Source organism: Cydia splendana, chromosome 3 (assembly GCF_910591565.1).
Source record: "Cydia splendana chromosome 3, ilCydSple1.2, whole genome shotgun sequence".
Classification (NCBI taxonomy): domain Eukaryota; kingdom Metazoa; phylum Arthropoda; class Insecta; order Lepidoptera; family Tortricidae; genus Cydia; species Cydia splendana.
The window spans coordinates 15,577,106-15,595,819 of record NC_085962.1 but is presented as its reverse complement, the minus strand read 5'-3'; the positions used below and the strand labels follow the sequence as shown (position 1 = coordinate 15,595,819).

General features: G+C 39.9%; 1 protein-coding gene across 2 annotated transcripts in view; it reads right to left on the bottom strand.

Annotated features, from left to right (window-relative positions):
• Positions 1-18,714, bottom strand: part of LOC134806816 (gamma-aminobutyric acid receptor alpha-like) — a 63,432-nt gene that overhangs the window by 14,516 nt on the left and 30,202 nt on the right. For both annotated transcript variants that reach the window (XM_063780203.1, XM_063780204.1), the window contains 3 exons: positions 16,904-17,124; positions 13,095-13,177; positions 8,176-8,310 (listed from right to left, as the gene is read on the bottom strand). In XM_063780203.1, coding sequence (XP_063636273.1) covers positions 8,176-8,310; positions 13,095-13,177; positions 16,904-17,124 — 439 coding nt within the window. The remainder of the gene's footprint in view (positions 1-8,175; positions 8,311-13,094; positions 13,178-16,903; positions 17,125-18,714) is intronic.

The following is an 18,714-nucleotide window of genomic DNA, read 5'->3' as shown; positions in this document are numbered from 1 at the left end:
ACTTTCTCATCGGTAATATAAGTGTCGGGCTTAGCCCGACGTAGGTACGTGACACGCTGTACGCTTACCAAAGCCTACTCAAAGCGTCGGGCGTAACCCGATGTACGTGGCGCGCTGTACCAATTCCAAAGCCGGGCGCCTTCGGCGCCCTCCTACTAAAAGAGTCGGGCGTAGCCCAATGTATGTGGCGCGCTGCACGCGGTCCAAAGCCAGGCGACTTCGACTTTCTCATACTAAAAGTGTCAGGCGTAGCCCGACGTACGTGACACGCTGTACGCTTACCAAAGCCGGGCGCCTTCGGCGCCCTCATACTAAAAGAGTCGGGCGTAGACCGACGTACGTGACACGCTGTACGCGTTCTAAATCCGATCGCCTTCGGCGCCTTCATACTCAAAGCGTTGAGCGTAGCCCGACGTATGTGGCGCACTGCACCGGTCCAAAACTAGGCGACTTCGGCTTTCTCATACTAAAAGAGACGTCCGTGACGTGACACGCTGTACGCTTACCAAAGTCGGGCGCCTTCGGCGCCCTCATACTCAACGTACGTGGCACGCTGTACGCGTTCCAAAGCCGGGCCCCTTGGGCGCCCTCATACTCAAAGCGTCGGGCGTAACCCGACGTACGGGCGCGCTGTACGCGTTTCAAAGCCGGGTGCCTTCGGCGTCCTCATAATAAAAGAGTCGGTTGTTGCCCGACGTATGTGGCGCGCTACACGCGGTCCAAAGCTAGGCGACTTCAACTTTCTCATACTAAAAGAGTCGGCTGTAGACCGACGTACGTGACACGCTGTGCGCTTACCAAAGACGGGCGCCTTCAGCACCCTCATACTCAAAGGGTCGGGCATAGCCAGACGTATTACTTACGTGGCGCGCTGCACACGGTCTTAAGCCGCTCCTACTAAAACTGTCAGGCGTAGCCTGACGTACGCTTTTCAAAGCCGGGCGCCTTAGGCGCCCTCATACTAAAAGAGTCGGGCGTAGACCGACGTACGTGACACGCTGTGCGCTTACCAAAGACGGGCGCCTTCGGCACCCTCATACTCAAAGCGTCGGGCGTAACCCGACGTACGTGGCGCGCTGTACGCGTTCCAAAGCAGGGCGCCTTTGGCGCCTCATATTTAATGAGTCCGGCGTAGCCCGACGTACGTGGCGCGCTGCACGCGGTCGAAAGCCAGGCGCCTTCGACTCTCTCATACTAAAAGTGTCGGGCGTAGCCCGACGTACATGACACGCTGTACGCTTACCAAAGCCGATACTCAAAGCGTCGGGCGTAGTCCGACGTACGAGGCGCGCTTTACGCGTTCCAAAGTCGGGCGCCTTCGGCGCCCTCATACTAAAAGGGTCGGGCATAGCCAGACGTATTACTTACGTGGCGCGCTGCACACGGTCTTAAGCCGCTCATATTAAAACCGTCAGGCGTAGCCTGACGTACGCGTTCCAAAGCCGGGCGTCTTCGGCGCCCTCATACTAAAAGAGCCGGGCGTAGACCGACGTACGTGGCGCGCTGTGCGCTTACCAAAGACGGGCGCCTTCGGCACCCTCATACTCAAAGCGTCGGGCGTAACCCGACGTACGTGGCGCGCTGTACGCGTTCCAAAGCAGGGCGCCTTTGGCGCCTCATATTTAATGAGTCCGGCGTAGCCCGACGTACGTAGCGCGCTGCACGCGGTCGAAAGCCAGGCGCCTTCGACTCTCTCATACTAAAAGTGTCGGGCGTAGCCCGACGTACATGACACGCTGTACGCTTACCAAAGCCGATACTCAAAGCGTCGGGCCTAGTCCGACGTACGAGGCGCGCTTTACGCGTTCCAAAGTCGGGCGCCTTCGGCGCCCTCATACTAAAAGGGTCGGGCATAGCCAGACGTATTACTTACGTGGCGCGCTGCACACGGTCTTAAGCCGCTCATACTAAAACCGTCAGGCGTAGCCTGACGTACGCGTTCCAAAGCCGGGCGCCTTCGGCGCCCTCATACTAAAAGAGTCGGGCGTAGACCGACGTACGTGGCGCGCTGCACTCGGACCAACCAGGCGCCTTCGACTCTCTCATACTAAAAGTGTCGGGCGTAGCCCGACGTACATGACACGCTGTACGCTTACCAAAGCCGATACTCAAAGCGTCGGGCGTAGTCCGACGTACGAGGCGCGCTTTACGCGTTCCAAAGTCGGGCGACTTCGGCGCCCTCATACTAAAAGGGTCGGGCATAGCCAGACGTATTACTTACGTGGCGCGCTGCACACGGTCTTAAGCCGCTCATACTAAAACCGTCAGGCGTAGCCTGACGTACGCGTTCCAAAGCCGGGCGCCTTCGGCGCCCTCATACTAAAAGAGTCGGGCGTAGCCCGACGTACGTAGCGCGCTGCACGCGGTCGAAAGCCAGGCGCCTTCGACTCTCTCATACTAAAAGTGTCGGGCGTAGCCCGACGTACATGACACGCTGTACGCTTACCAAAGCCGATACTCAAAGCGTCGGGCGTAGTCCGACGTACGAGGCGCGCTTTACGCGTTCCAAAGTCGGGCGCCTTCGGCGCCCTCATACTAAAAGGGTCGGGCATAGCCAGACGTATTACTTACGTGGCGCGCTGCACACGGTCTTAAGCCGCTCATACTAAAACCGTCAGGCGTAGCCTGACGTACGCGTTCCAAAGCCGGGCGCCTTCGGCGCCCTCATACTAAAAGAGTCGGGCGTAGACCGACGTACGTGGCGCGCTGCACTCGGACCAAAGCCAGGCGCCTTCGACTCTCTCATATTAAAAGTATCAAAGATATGTCTACATTTTTCGACTTATTACAAAGGAGTAAGGTGCAAAAGTGTAAACATATCTTTGACGTCGACTTTACGCTTACCAAGACGCCTTCAGTGCCCTCATACTCAAAGCGTCGGGCGTAGCGCGACGTTCGTGGCGCGCTATACGCGTTCCAAAGGATTCGGGCGTAGCCCGATATAATTATGCGGCGCTCTGCGTGCATTCTGTACTGACGACGCCCTCGCAAAAGTGACTTCAAATAGTTAGTAACGAAATCGTCACCCCAAAATTAATTAAGTAAAATTATTTTAGTTATTAGTTTAATTTATTTTCGTTTGTCTTTATTATTTAGTTTATATTTATATTTAAGTTTAGTTTTTAATTAGTGTTATATCTGTTTATTTTTTTGTTGTTATTAAGTACCTACATAAAAAATAATTTCAAAAAGTAAAACCTGACTACTACAAATCGCGCTCTAAAAAGTATGAAACAAGATAGAATTCTTATTAGTCTGTTCGAGATCCTGAAAACGGTGAAAAATAGAGATACTACTCCTAAAAACACGTGTGATACCTCATTAGATTCGTCATGATGTCTAGAAAAAGTGTAAAAGCGATTACGTAACATTAAATATAATTTTAAAGGTATTAAATATTCATTCAAAAATTAAAAACGAAATATCGTGTATTTAAAACATGTTAACAAATGTAATACTTGTACAAATTAATCTTAAAATTATTTTTTCAACAAGTTAGGCAATTGTTAATTAGCAAAATTTTCTCAAACTTCCTTCTTTATTGAAAACGATTAAAAATTTATAAATAAGGGGTCATCCATTAATTACATCACACGTTTAGGGGGGGGGGGAGGGGGGTCAAGAAAATGTGACATGTTGTGACAAGGGGGAGAGGGGAGTCACAAACTTTGTGACGTCACTTTAATAACTTCATCAGTAACCAAAATTTTATATTAATCATTTTATTTACTGTACAGTTCAAAAACAAGTTTTTGGAACGATAATCGTTTTTATTAGTTTAATTTTTTTTCATAATCAGTTTTGGGTTACAAATTTACTAAAATTTTTGGCAACAAATTAATAATATTTAATTCGATTGGCCGATTTCGTTGAAAAAATGTGACGTCACACCAGGGGGGGGAGGGTTTTGCCAAATGTGACCAAGTGTGACAAGGAGGGGGGGAGGGGTCAAAAAACCTTGAAATTCGTGTGACGTAATTAATGGATGACCCCTAATTATCGTAAAATTTTGTTGCTTTCTAGAGCCCTTCTCATATACATGTCGAATACATTTTTCTAGACATCATGACGAATCTAATGAGGTATCACACGTATTTTTAGGAGTAGCATCTCTATTTTTCACCGTTTTCAGGATCTCGAACAGACTATATCTGAAATTATCATGCAGGAAATATTATAAATGTTATAATTGTTTAAATAAAAAAATACAGCGTAATATAATTTATTATTTTTTTTATATATTTAGCCGCTTACTGACACAGACCGAATTCCACGCGGGCGGAGCCGCGGGCACAGCTAGTCATTAATAAAACTAAAACTTAAAAAATGGGAGTGGACATAGGTAGGTACTATTTAAAAGGAAAATTACGAATTGATACGTTCGGAGCTGTGGGCACATCTAGAATCCATTTTCAATTAGATAGGTACCTATGAATGAATGAATGAATATTTTTAATACGTGTAACATATGGAGACATTTTTACTATACTTAGGTACTTAGAATAGTTAGAATATAATATAATGGTGTGTCATCCTTCCAAATTGACTTACAAGGAAAATTACCTATTCCGAAGCACACAATATTATTTAGAAGAGGGGAAGATGCCTGTATTTAGAAGCAAAACACACCTCAAACATTATGTGATGTGGAGCAATTATACAAGGTGAGGTACCTAATGGTAGAATGAGAATGTGTCATCATCATCAATGTGTTTAATTACCTACCAATAAGCATGTTAATCTTGCATGTCTAGTAAAAGTAATAAGCCCACATTACAACAAAAAATCTCAACTTATTTTGTGTGTAAGGTGCTTCGCGAGAATTAAAAAAATCGTATTTATAAAATCAGAGGCGCATTTATCTTTGGGCCCAAAGTGAGCCTGGGCCGAGACATTGAGAAAGCGGCGGAGCAAGCCGAACGGCTCAGAACCTTTACACACTACTGAATACTTATGCTACCAGGCTACCATCAGTAGTTTGTATGATATTATTTTATTCCTTATTTATTCGGGTAAATCCATTCGACCCTCTTAGGAAATATATATAAATACCCTATTACCTTTTCTTAATAATACCAAAATCGCATAATCTGACAGATGGATTTACCCGAGTTTGAAGTTAAGCGACTCGTCATATAAACTTTACATATATTCAACTTGGAAATAAATTCATATTAAGACATTACGTATGTACTTGTGTCTCACTTTGTATAAAGCATAGATAATGTAACATCGTAACGTAATATTGTTTCGGAGAGCAAGCGACATCGGTAATTCGGCACTTACGATAAATAAGTTGTATTAGGTCGGCATTTTCCTGAAGTGCAGAAAATCAAGTTAGCCCGTGAGCGGATGAAGCTTGTTTGCGATTAGTGGAGATGAAAGCTGTTATGAGCTTCTACGGGCCTGGGCGAGGTGCGCCAATATTTATATTCCAAAATATACCTACGCAAATAATATTTACGCGAAATGTTTTGTGTAACCAGAAAAAAAGTACAATGTATATACATAATTATCTAGATTTTTTTTAATATCTAAAAAATATAAACTATTCATGAGATTTTATTTTAATCCGAATTTATATAAGTTTTTTGTCAATTTTTGATACAAATCGCTGATTTTACTTTTCTGCCAACAGGCAACTAATACTCATCGAGAGAATTCTAACAAACCCAAACATAATTAGGTTCCGTTGTTTTATCACAGAGTTCCTATATGGCCACGTACCTCCTCTCTCCATCATGTAATATTGCATTATTATTGTCACCCAACTTACATATGTAAGCGAAGTTTCAGCTTAACCGAATAATGGGAAGTGGGCCTAATATAGCTTGCTAGATTTTACCCAAACATACATACACACATTCTTACATAACATTTAGGTATGAACAACACATCCAAACATTGCAAGTTAAAATTAGGTTTTCAATTGGCCGGTATTTTTTTAAATTTAAAGGATTGGAATCCTATGTTATTAAGCCTCCATTGTCCGTTATGTTATGTCTGTCACCGGGCTCTATCTCCAGAATTCCAATATTGTTCGCGTTGAAAATATATAAGATGAAATTATAATTATAGACTGGGTTATATAGCAGATATGCAGAAGCAACGATGCAGATGGCCGAAGATCGAGAGGCCTGGAGAGCAGTGGTAGGAAGAATAACCCATAGGAGTCACGTCCCTCAGACATGAGGTCACGACCACGAAGAAGATATAGCAGATCCGTCCCATGGATATTCCAAGCACCAAAGTTGGCGCTGGTGCGGCCGCATCCTCCGCCAAAAGCCTACATATTTCCTTATTAATGTACCTAAACTGCTGTTGATGGAATAAATAATTTTTGATTCAACTAAATTTTAAATTAACTTATTGGTTAGAATCACAACATTTTTTGCTCCATAATCAACAATAGGTTATAAGTAATTAGTTTCGAAGACCGCTCTAGGTTGTAGTTTATAAAAAGGTTTCCAAAGTCAGGGTATTTCTTTATTATTTGATACCTAATTAATTAAGGTGCTAATCTATTAAAATGTGTGTGTTAGATCAAAACCTATACCTAACGAAAAATGTGGTTTTGATTCACCCTGCGGTCGAAACAAAGCCAGACAAATAATCTAAATGAATAAGAATGGCCGGAATTGCAAGACGCTATTTATATTAGTATAGGACACAATTAGGCCGCGTTAATAAGGGGAGCTCATCATGTTTGCCGCAAACAAAGTTACTTGGGAATAAATGCTATTTCTTTGGCTGACAACAATTAACAATATAACGAGGAAACTGTCTTCGACGCCGACGGACCACGAACGTGATGAATTTGCTATTTATTTGTGCTTACTAACATATTTCGGTTGTTAAATGTTTTGTTTATCATGGAAATCATGAGAATTAATATTAGTATAATTTAGTACTTCCATCCGCTGCATGTTATAAAATTAAATTAGTACCTACATACTCATACATTACATCTCCAAACAACAGATTTTAATTGTAATATTTGTTCCGTTTATTGATTCTGTTAATTTAACTTTATAGTCCTTGTCCTGTGAACTTGTTCTCTTTTTTCCATCTCCAAATGGAGACTTAGGGTCTCCGAGACATGCCTAAAAACATGTGTGAGTTTAGTTAATTTTACTAATTTAAAATGAATTAATAAAAAATAAACAAGGAAGAAAACTCGAGAAACATTTCTCAAATGATTGAAATCTATCAGGGCTATAACCGCGAAAATCGAAGTACGTCAAAGAGAAAGAAGAAGAGAAAGATCCCGCAATTTGCGAATTTCGGTTTTCACGGTAGGCCCCCAGGTAGGTATTCCAGCGCCGCTAAAAATAAATTGGTCTTGACTAAAACCTAATAGGTAATATTTATTTAATTACACAAACGTGTCTACCGCGATATAATTTCATCATATCCGCGGTAATATTTGTAATGTTACGCACTTCAACTCCAATTCTCGGTCGAGTGCGATTCGAACTCGCGCTCAAATGGTTTCGAGTGCGTCAAACTATTTTTGACTTTTTTCATACGATCCACCCACGGACCCCACGGTCAACCCATCTAGTAGGTTTTTCTGTAGGTAAACTGTATTAATTAAATAACTACTTTTTTTTTCAAAATGTTATGCCTCTTTGTTTCGGAGATACAGATACTAATAGTTAATAGTGTATTTTCGCCTATTCTCGAATACATCAGTCTAATCATACCAGTATAAAGGTAGGTACCTCAGTTTAAAGGTACCTATCTAAGGTTCACGTTCACTGCGGACGTGAGCTGATATGTAGCTAAAAAGCTTCGTAGAGGATGGGATGACCAGGAGCGACATTAAAATTTTAAAACCTGCTATGGTTTTGATACTTGCCTATGATAGGTACGATCGCATGCGCTTTCTGCGCGCGAAATACTCTGCGATTCGTGTCAAGGTCGAATCATAACAATATTAAAGCTTTAACAAATTGTAAAATCTGAAAACCGCTCTAAGAGGCGTCTATGTTGAACAATGCTAACTTTTGCGACGGACCCCAGCGTGCAGCGCACGTTGAACGTATCAAATCCTTTGCAAGCTCGACGCCACGTTGCATGCCCTCCGCGCCGCTGGTCGCTCGCCACTGCGGCCGTATGATATAAGACACTTTGCAGTAAAGTTTACAAAATGTCGGTGTAGACGATAATTACCTTCTCTCCTGGTGAAGGTAAAGTTTCGGTAAGGGAAGCTGATTAGGTCGAACTGGGACAGCGTCATTCCTGGGACAAAGTTGACGCTTTGCGAGTTCTGCCACTGGTACACCAGTTGCTGGTTGGAGTACGCATCTGTTGAAGCAAAAAAATGGTACATAAAATATTTTTATATGTGATTGTAAGCAACGATCCTAATCAGACCAAATACTATTATAGTAGGGGCAACTTTTACGATAATTATACAGGATGTCCCTAGCCATTGGACAAAGCCGAAATGTACATATGCATTAGGGTATTTAGAACCAGTATACAAAGTATCATAACAATCGGTGTAGCGGTTACGAAGAAATTAACAAATTACGATTTTTTTACTTTGGAGCAACCTGTATGTGTTAGTAGCTCCTGAGGTAATAAATAGTATGAAACCTTCTTCGACCGTTTTGATTATCTTTTTAGGGTTCCGTACCCAAAGGGTAAAAACGGGACCCTATTACTAAGATTCCGCTGTCCGTCCGTCCGTCCGTCCGTCTGTCACGAGGCTGTATCTCGTGATCTGTGATAGCTAGACAGCTGAAATTTTCACAGATGATGTATTTCTGTTGCCGCTATAACAACAAATACTAAAAACAGAATAAAATAAAGATTTAAGTGGGGCTCCCATACAACTAACGTGATTTTTGACCGAAGTTAAGCAACGTCGGGCGGGGTCAGTACTTGGATGGGAGACCGTTTTTATAGATAATGGTACGGAACCCTTCGTTTGCGAGTCCGACTCGCACTTGGCCGGTTTTTTTATTTATGACATTACTAAGATTCTGACTTGTGACAAATGTCATCATTGCCGCACATTTTTAAACAAATTGTCAAAAGCACTGCCAATTATTAATACAGTATATTTCTTTTTGTTGTCGATTATTGGAAATAACTTTTGTTTGATAATTTAATTTTTTATCTTTTGTTCTAATTAAAAAAATATTACCGTTAGAGCATTTCTGAGAAGTAACCCTACGCGGGATTTCAGGGTTTGTCCAATGGCTAAGGTCACGTTGTATACCTATATACCTACTAGGTATTCATACCTTTATGTTTAAAAGGAAAAGTCTCAATACGATGAGTCTCTATTTATAATCAATTTGAATTGCCTAACATTAAACAAAAGATAAGTCGTAATCCCCGGCTGGGACTGGACGGTTTAACATTTTTTACCGGCATCAAATCGACTCTGTTTATTCTGATTATTGTATATTTTTTCATAACGATAGACCTACCAGTACGGGTACCACCAGTTTTGACATTGACATAACGCTCACGTTTACGTAACTTACTTTCTATGCATCTCGCTCGTACTCGCATATGCGAGCAATAGTGCAAGCGAGATGTACAGAAAGTAAATTACGTAGACGTGAGCGTTATGTCAATGTTAAAACTGATGGTAGAGGCTCTAACCCTAACTTTACTAACTTAGTCGCAGCTAAATTCTAACGTACTAGATTAAGGGCCGGTTGCACCAACCAAACTGGCCAACGTCACTCAGCAGTGAAATTTTAACCACCAGCCATACTCTGCGTACCTAGTGGCTTTATAGGTCATATTGAACAACTTTTATTATGGCACTAATGCCGATAATTATCGCGAAAAAAAATTTGGCTGTTTCATAAGTAAGTAGGTACATTCCGGGCATTCCGGTTGATGTGATTACTATGGGACAGCCAATTGTTTTTTCACGATTTCGGCATTGGTCCTATAATAAAAGTTGTTCAGTATGACCTATAAAGTCACCACGCAGAGTATGGCTGGTGGTTAGAATTTCACCCTGGGGGCCGATTTTTGAATTTTGATCGCTCGATTTCGTCACCCGAAAATCGGTCGAAAACGGCGAATTGCTAATTTTTGAAATACGAGCGATAGAAATTGGGAATCGAGTAGTATTGACCACTCGTTTTCAATTCTGTTAGTAGAATTTAAATGCCTAGTAGTGGAGATATTATTGAATGAAATACACGAAATCGAGCGGTCGAAATTCAAAAATCGGCCCAGATAGGTATAGGTAATAATTTAATAAAACATAGCGAACATTTTAACGGTGCCAGACGGTTTGATGCAACTCACCCTAAATCTATGTACAGTCACCTGCAATAATATGTTACTCTTTGAAGGCCGCAAAAATATGTGACACGCTCTTATGGCTCTACAAATAAGATCGTGTCAGATATTTTTGCGACCTTCGTTGTGTAAGATATTATTGCAGGTGACTGTACCTACGCACATGTAGGCTCACTAACGTTACGTTCGTTGCTGAAGTTTAGTATTACGGTATTGATATGCGTGCAGTATTTAAGCTATTTATGTCCCTAAGTCTCGTTCCAGTAATTGCCGTTCCATTTCGAATTTCGATCATAAGCGCACATTCCGGCCGGATAAGTTTCACCGGTATGCACTGTACATCGAGTTTATTTTCAACACATATCCATCCAGGTGTTAGGGGTCATCCATTAATTACGTCACACGAATTTCTAGGTTTTTTTACCCCTCCCTCCCTCCTTGTCACACTTGGTCACATTTGGCAAATCCCTCCCCCCGTGGTGTGACGTCACATTTTATCAACGAAATCGGCATATCTATAAATATTTATCAAAATATTTTTGAAAAAAGAAATATTTAGTAATTTTATAACCCAAAACTGATTGGGAAAGAAAATTAAACGAATAAAAACGATTATCACTCCAAAAACTGGCTATTTAACTGTACTGCGAATAAAATAATTTAAATAAATTTTTGGTTACTGATGAAGTTAAAGTGACGTCACAAAGTTTGTGACTCCCCCCCTACCCCTTGTCACAACATGTCACATTTTCTCAATCCCCTCCCTCCCCCTAAACGTGTGATGTAATTAATGGATGATCCCTTAGCAGAGTTTGCTATATTGAAAGTTTCAATTTGAAACACGGAGTTTAACCTAAAAACTGTATACTTTTAAATACCTATTGAAACAATCCCTGTTAATACTATTAAAATGGTAGGCAATCGATGTGTTTTGGAATATTCATGGTGACATTGTTTTTTTTAAGGAGGTAGATAGACTTAAGCGGATTGGGGGAAAGTTGAAGCCTATTTCCAATGAAATTCATTTAACTAGACTAGGTAGTTAGATAAATGAAGTTCATCGGAAAGTTCGTTCGAAAAAAATCATTGCGCGAAAACACAACTAATCGGTTTGAGAATACCTGACCTTTGGATAATCTTTCCTTGGAAATCTTTCCTTAGTCGGTGACAAGGCCGGTAATATCATCACTCCTATCCTATTAAATATACATATTATTTGGACCTATTGTCAAAATTTGTTTAAATCCGTCAAAACATACCTACTCGTTATTTTAAAAATAGGTACCGTAAAATGGGGTGAGTAGGTGCAAAACTGACATTCAAACCTCGATAACATTTTATTTTTACATATGCAAACTGAATGGTGTATATAATAAGTGTTACGGTCGTTTGTATTTTAGTTTTTATTTTATTTTGGGTAGTTCCATTTTATAACTTTGACGATAAACAGGAAATCCCACCTCACCCCGTAGTCCCTCGTATTTGGGGTGAGTTGGGTTTTCATACAAGGGTGATTTTGGAAGATTGTTGGATGGATTTTTTTTATTGTGAGTATTACCATAGCTCCATTTTAAATTGGAATACATTATTTTTGTAGCAGTAGCCTTAAAATCCCATCTCACCCCCCTTTTATCCCTTCTCTCCCCATTCATAACCCAACTCTCCCCGCGGACCCTACTCACCCCATTTTACGGTACTAATAAAGCTTAAGGTGGTGGTACTGGTGCTCGACGCGGTCCCAGTACATGTAATCTTGAAACAAGTCATTGTCAATAGAGGTGAAAGCAGGGTATCACTATTGGGCATTAGCATCGAGCACTAGTACCACCACCTTATACATTTATTTTTACACTCCGTGTATAGAGATAAGCACACAAAATGTTCAATTTGTACAAGCATGTCGTACAAAAGCTTGCATCGGTTAGGGAAACAAGGTTAGGGTACAAGCGCTGCATGCTGAGCGCTTTAATGCAACTGAGACGCTTTTGAGCGAGCTTTATTTTGTACACAGCTTTCAAAATGGGCGATCAATAGAGATTTATGGCTCACAGTAGAAAACAATAAAATAGGTTAAGAATCACTGTAAAACTGAAAGAAAAGCAAGATTTGTTCAGGTGTGAGTTCAATGTACTTTCCAGTATTTGTAAGGAATGTAAGTAGGGACAATGAACGAATGTTGCGGTATTCCACCTCAATTGATGATCTTTTGTAATACTTATCGAACAATTCGCCATTTCAGATCTTGCGATGAAATTGTTTATAGTTAATCAGAATTACCAAGGCGGCTAAGGAATGGAATGCGCTCCCGTCATCTGTATTCCCTGAGAAATATGACCTCGGTCTCTTTAAAGCTAGAGTGAATAGGCTATTACTGAACCGGTGAGCTCCATCTCAGGCTCTGTCTTCAGTTTCCATCAGGTGTGACTAGAGCCAATCGCCGATCAGTTTATAAAAAAAAAAATACCATTACCATTAGCCTTTAATAAGTCCAACTTACGGGTTCAGGGGGCCGATTTTTGAATTTCGATCACTCGATTTCGTCACTCGTCAATCGGTCGAAAACGGCGAAATACCAATTTTTGAAATAAATCTTTGAATCTTTGAATCTTTTCTTTGAAATACGAGCGATAGAAATTGGGAATTGAGTGGTATTGACCACTCGTTTTCAATTCTATTAGTAGAATTTAAATGCGTAGTAGTGGAGATATTATTGAACGAAATACACGAAATAGAGCGGTCGAAATTCAAAAATCGGCCCCCAGTTCGATTATTACGCCATTTATTTTTGCTAAGAATTTCTATAAAGTACTTACAACTACCAAGTATAAGTGGGCAGGACTGGCGATCCATTGGAAAATTCCGAAGCTCCATGGGGCATTTAGCTTTAATAGTCAACCTGTAAAAAATAATGCTTTTAATCGTCGGGGTTATAGGTTCAAGGTACAAAAATGGAAGTAAGTCTACAGGTGAGTTAAAAATAAAACTAAAAGTTAAGCACATTTTTAGTAGGTATATTTTCCCATTGCTTTGTGAAAGGGAAAACTTCATTGGTTTGTTTGTTCACTTACTACGAATTACTTTACTCTTTAAATAAAAATAATTGTTTATTTGTTACATAAAGCAAAGGGGCTGCGTTTATATTTTAAACTCCATGCCAGCGCCTACGAGTAAAGAGGGTGGACCATTTGGTCTCACCCTAATCAAATGTCGTCTCACGGACAACCCATGATCATTGAGCACTTTGCCATGGTAACTAACTACTCTTGGTATTGTATAAATTTAGTAAGGACATTAGTCACTTCGCTTGGTGTCTATTACACCCTTACAAGTTACCTATAGCTCCGTCTTTAGTTATACTAGCAGCACTCTGCAATAACGGAACATCTGTACAGTCGGATAAACAAAAATATAATTGAAGCTCCCCTTAACATATTTTTTGGGTTGTTTGTTAGAATTACTATAGCTAGATCATTTCTATAGTGTGTAGAATATCGTTTATATAAGAACAACATCGTTACGATTAAAAAAGTAACAAATTATATTGAGGAATAATTTATTATTAGGTATTATCGCTACAACTGCCATCGGTATCCAATCAACCAGTTGCATCCGCATTCGTGCATATTCAGTGCCTACCTAATTAATAGGGACTTATCAGTGAATCGAACATAACATGCAATGTCCAATCGAATATTTGACCAAATCAAGTCCCAAAATATAACAATATGCAGAAAACGAACATAACGAATAGGTACTTATAGTTTAAGTATTCGTTATGTTCGTTTTCAATCTCATGCTCTGAAAGTGGGTCGTTGTTGTTCTAAAAGGTGCGCAGAAAGTGATACGTTTATGCTGTAGCGCAGAAAAGTGGTGTACTCCTCTGTGTGCCCGTCCCACGAACAACGGGGTGGAAACAAAATGGAAAAATAATGTCTTTATTTCCTCGCCTGGAACAATTGGTAATTGTTTAATTTTACTAATCCTACGGTGATCCTTTTTTTTTATAAAAAATGATGTAAGTAAATTGTTAAAAACAAATTATTCTTGATTTCTTTCGTTGAATTCTATTTACTCGATTTCATAAGGCGGAAACCAAAAGGAATACACCAAAAATATTTTTTTTAAACCTTACACTTGCCTAAATGAGCAAACGCAGAATCTTATACAGCCACAGTTAAACGTTTGTACGATTTAAATTGGTTTTTAAAGTTATTTAGCACTATATTCATGGAAATAAAATAAAATACAAGATAAAAATTTCTTATATTATTAATTAAATTGTTATTTAATATATAAAATACTTTTATTATGTTATTACGTAGTGCGGCGCACCAAGGTCGCGGTGCGGTCCGGTAGTCTGTTGCGGCTTTTAGAACGAAAAAGTATAAAATTAAAAAGTAAGAGGCAATCCCGCTGATTTTCATACTATAATAAACAAATAATTTTAAAATTACTGCAGTTTGTTAAATAATGTGTGTTTTCGTAAATATTGCAATCTAAATGATTTTCGCTAGGCGTTATTAATCTTCACACATGTAAAGTCTCCGATTGCAAGTAAGTCCTAAGGAAAAAAAATCATGGCCGTAAGTCTATTAGGTACTTCAATTACTGATTTTAAGAAATTGTCTTGTCTTGTTTGGTTTCCTCGCATTCGATATGAAAAGTAGAGTGTTTAACTCGGGTGAAAGTCACCATTTCCGTCTCAGACTATTGGCGCTCCCACTGCGTTCGAGCGCCAAACTACCTCGACAGAAATGGGTGCCTTTCAACCCTTGGTTAACAATCTACTATTTCTGCATATTGTTATATTTTGGGACTTGATTTAAACACTTATTTATCAGAGATAGATAGATAGGAAAGGTTAACAGACATCTTAAATAATCATAATATATTATTATGATAATATATTATTATGATTACTGTCGGCCTCTAACGGCTCTAACACGGCCGGCTTTGGCACCTTGCCATTTTTGGAACTGACATATTGAACCTGCCGAGCCCGTAAGATTAAATTCGTGTACAAGGGTACCCTTAACTGTTGTCAGCCTAGCTGTACAGCTAGACTGATTGTATTTTTATTTATTTATGAACAAAAAAATGTTATGCCTAGAAAACATGGCACAGTGACACTGCATTAATGTAGTAAGTAATATTGCTTTTGTTAAGTACAATAGGTTTTAAGTTTGGGGTTATTTATAAGATTTCTGAAACATATACATACTTTACAACTTTACCCACGTACCTACACACAAACCGTCAAGTGCGCCAAGAACTGAAAACGGTTGTAAAGTTTCTTAATTATAAATATAAATTAATATTATCCATCACAATTTACGGCCAATGAATAAACTTGGAGGGTAATTGGAGCGCGAGATTTTTCACTCTGCCAATTAAATGGCGGATGCCGACGGACGCTATGTTTGCTGGGCGGGTATGAAATTAATGAGCCCTATTTGCACGACCATTACCTACAGGAAAACGCCTCCATGGTCCTTAAAACTACTCTAGCATAGATGAGTAACTAAGTACCTACCTACTTTCTGTAAAAAAATCGCGTCACAAAATTATATACTTAATACTACACTTTGAAGTAGGTATGTTGCCAGGACTTAACTTTACTCTGCCATACATCACAGTACAGTCAACTTGCGTAGGTAACATAAACCAAGCAAAAGAAGGCTTTATAAACAATGTTTGTTCGGCCGATATCTCATTTGTCACCCATATTGTCTGTTTCGAGTTACAGAGGTTTGTTAGTAAATAACTTCGAGTTATAGAGGTGGTAAAACAATACGAAAGCGAGACATGTTGTCCTTCCGGATCGTTCCCACCAACTGGGAAAGGAAGGCTGAAGATCGCGACCACTGGAGGAAAACCCTGGGTGAAGGGGTATTTGCACACTATGAAGCGTGGTTTAGCCTTCTTCCAACTAGGCGAGAACTGAGACACCAGCACGCCGCTCTCCCACATTCGTCACCGGGCACGGCATTCTCCTGCCAGCTATGCGGTCGCGGGTGCCGCACTCTTATGTACGCTGTTTAAACCATCATGTTATTACAGGCCAATGATGATGAAAACAATACAACTATTTTTTCGAGTTGTAGAGGTCAAATTTCATTTTTCGAGTTATAACTATAGAGGTAAAAAATGTACTGAATAGTCGTGAAGGGAATCGCTGCTTACATCGTCTTAATGAGGCAAATATTTAGAGGTTTAGGCTCTGGAGGGAAGGGAATGGCATTTTATTTCATGTTAACGAGGATCTCGTCTTATCGAGGTGCGAGTTAGCGAGGTTCCACTGTATTTGTATTCGTAAAATTCTGAAAGTAACAATCGTATTCGTATTTGTAATGTGCTATACGTTGCATTACTTTACTCTGTATATTTAGGTATTTAAATAAAAGTAAACAAATAATTTGTACTTTTTCGGGTAGGTATAACATTTATTGGATACCCAACCAAATACAAAACCACCTGGATCAGTCACTGAACGACCTAACCTACATTATTTGATCATGTAATGTTTTCATCTACCCTCAACTGGCTTATGGAGCCATTTCAGGGTAGATTTTGTTTACTTTTATTAAAATACCTAAAAATGCAGACTATAATTTGGTCATACCTCATTGAGTATAATATATCACCATGCTGACTGATCCTTAACAGCTTGTTCGGCACAGTTATAGTGTGCACATAGGAATGTTTGCCGTTGTAGAAGTAGGTGTCTGGCCGCCAGATCCGCTCGAGCATCTTGATGGATAGTGACAGCGAGCGAATGGGCCCGAGGAAGGAGAGTCGGGTGTCGCGCCAGTATTGCCTGAAGTAGCAGTCCATTGAATAGTCCTGGATATAAAACTTAATGTTCATTGAAAAAAGTAAACATAGCAAATTGGCATTATTACGCCAAGATTTAAAAAATAATTTCTAGATTACTTTCTCTTTCAGGAAACTCGTTTGCGCTCATTTACCTACTTGTTTGTTTGCAAATTTTGTTTAACCCTCGTGCTTTGAAACCCTCTCAACGCTCAAGATTCCATTTTTCAAACCATTCGCTGCGCTCGTGGTTCAATTTTGTAATCTTCCGCTTGCTCGGGCATTAATATTAGCACGAGTTAAACAACAACTTTGCCCCCTTGTAAAACAGATAGGTACCTAACTATTCTATGCATCTCGCTCGTACTCGCATATATTACTGGCTAAGGCAGTCGTGATAATGATATAAAGGCTGTAGAGACCATAATTGGAAAAAAAAAATAAAAAAAAAACTGTTTGTATGGGAGGTACCCTAAAACATTTTTTTTGTACTTTTTATTTTACCGTTCTGTCGCAATGCATGATTTATGTATCCATGCCAAATTGCAGCTTTCTAGCACTAACGATCACGGAGCAAAACCTCGGACAGACAGACAGACAGACAGACAGACAGACAGACAGACAGACAGACCTGGTGAAACTATAATGGTTTCTAGGTGACTACGAAACCCTAAAAACAGAATGGTCGGCAATCATTCTTCCATAAACCGATTGATTGATGTCGACAGCAATACTTATCTTTGAATGAGTTTTACTTTAAAGTGGAAAAGTTTATTTTCATTGACAAAAAGTTGCATTCGATAGGTTTCGTTTTTACTGTTGGATTAATAATTTGATAATAGGTACCTACGTGACATTTGTCTGGCACAATGTCTTCTCACTCAAAAAAATATTTGTTCTCGATACAAATTTTATATATATAATATTATATAATTATATATATATATATGTCGAATACCAATGGTCCTAAAGGCGGTGGGCGCGTGGGGGTAGTACGATAATGTATTACTTCACAGCTAAACCAGTATGCTACCATTGCTACCAGTGCATGAAATAAACATTAGGACTCGTTAACCATACTAGTGCCTACTATACTTCAGTACTAATAAATGTTTAAAAGAACTAATTGCTATTTTTACCTCAAGGGAGCGATATGAAAGTAAAAAGAAACCGTTTAAATCTTTATTCAAGTCAAACTAGGCCGGCTTCAACCCTACATATCTGACCTGAGAAGATTTAGCCCTATATGGGACCGGCAACAAACTCAGAGGGATAAATCTTTTCAAAACAAGTTAAAACAACACATAACACATCATTTCTTTATTTCACAAAAGTAAGCTAATGAAACATAAGAAATCAAAATAACACTTGAAATAAAACACTTAGCTAAATGGTTAAACAACGCGGGATTCTATAAGCTATCAGAATAATCCTTTAGGTATAAGCCTTCAGGAACGTAGCGAGTTAGGCACGAGGTTGGCTAACGAGTATGTCTGATCTCTAGCGCTGTCCGATCAAGAAGAACTACCAGCGGCGGAGCCTCTCCGCTCCCGCCTCAGTCAAGATGGCAAACCTGCTCGACCAGTCTACCAACATACCGACAAAAACGCCAACTCGTGC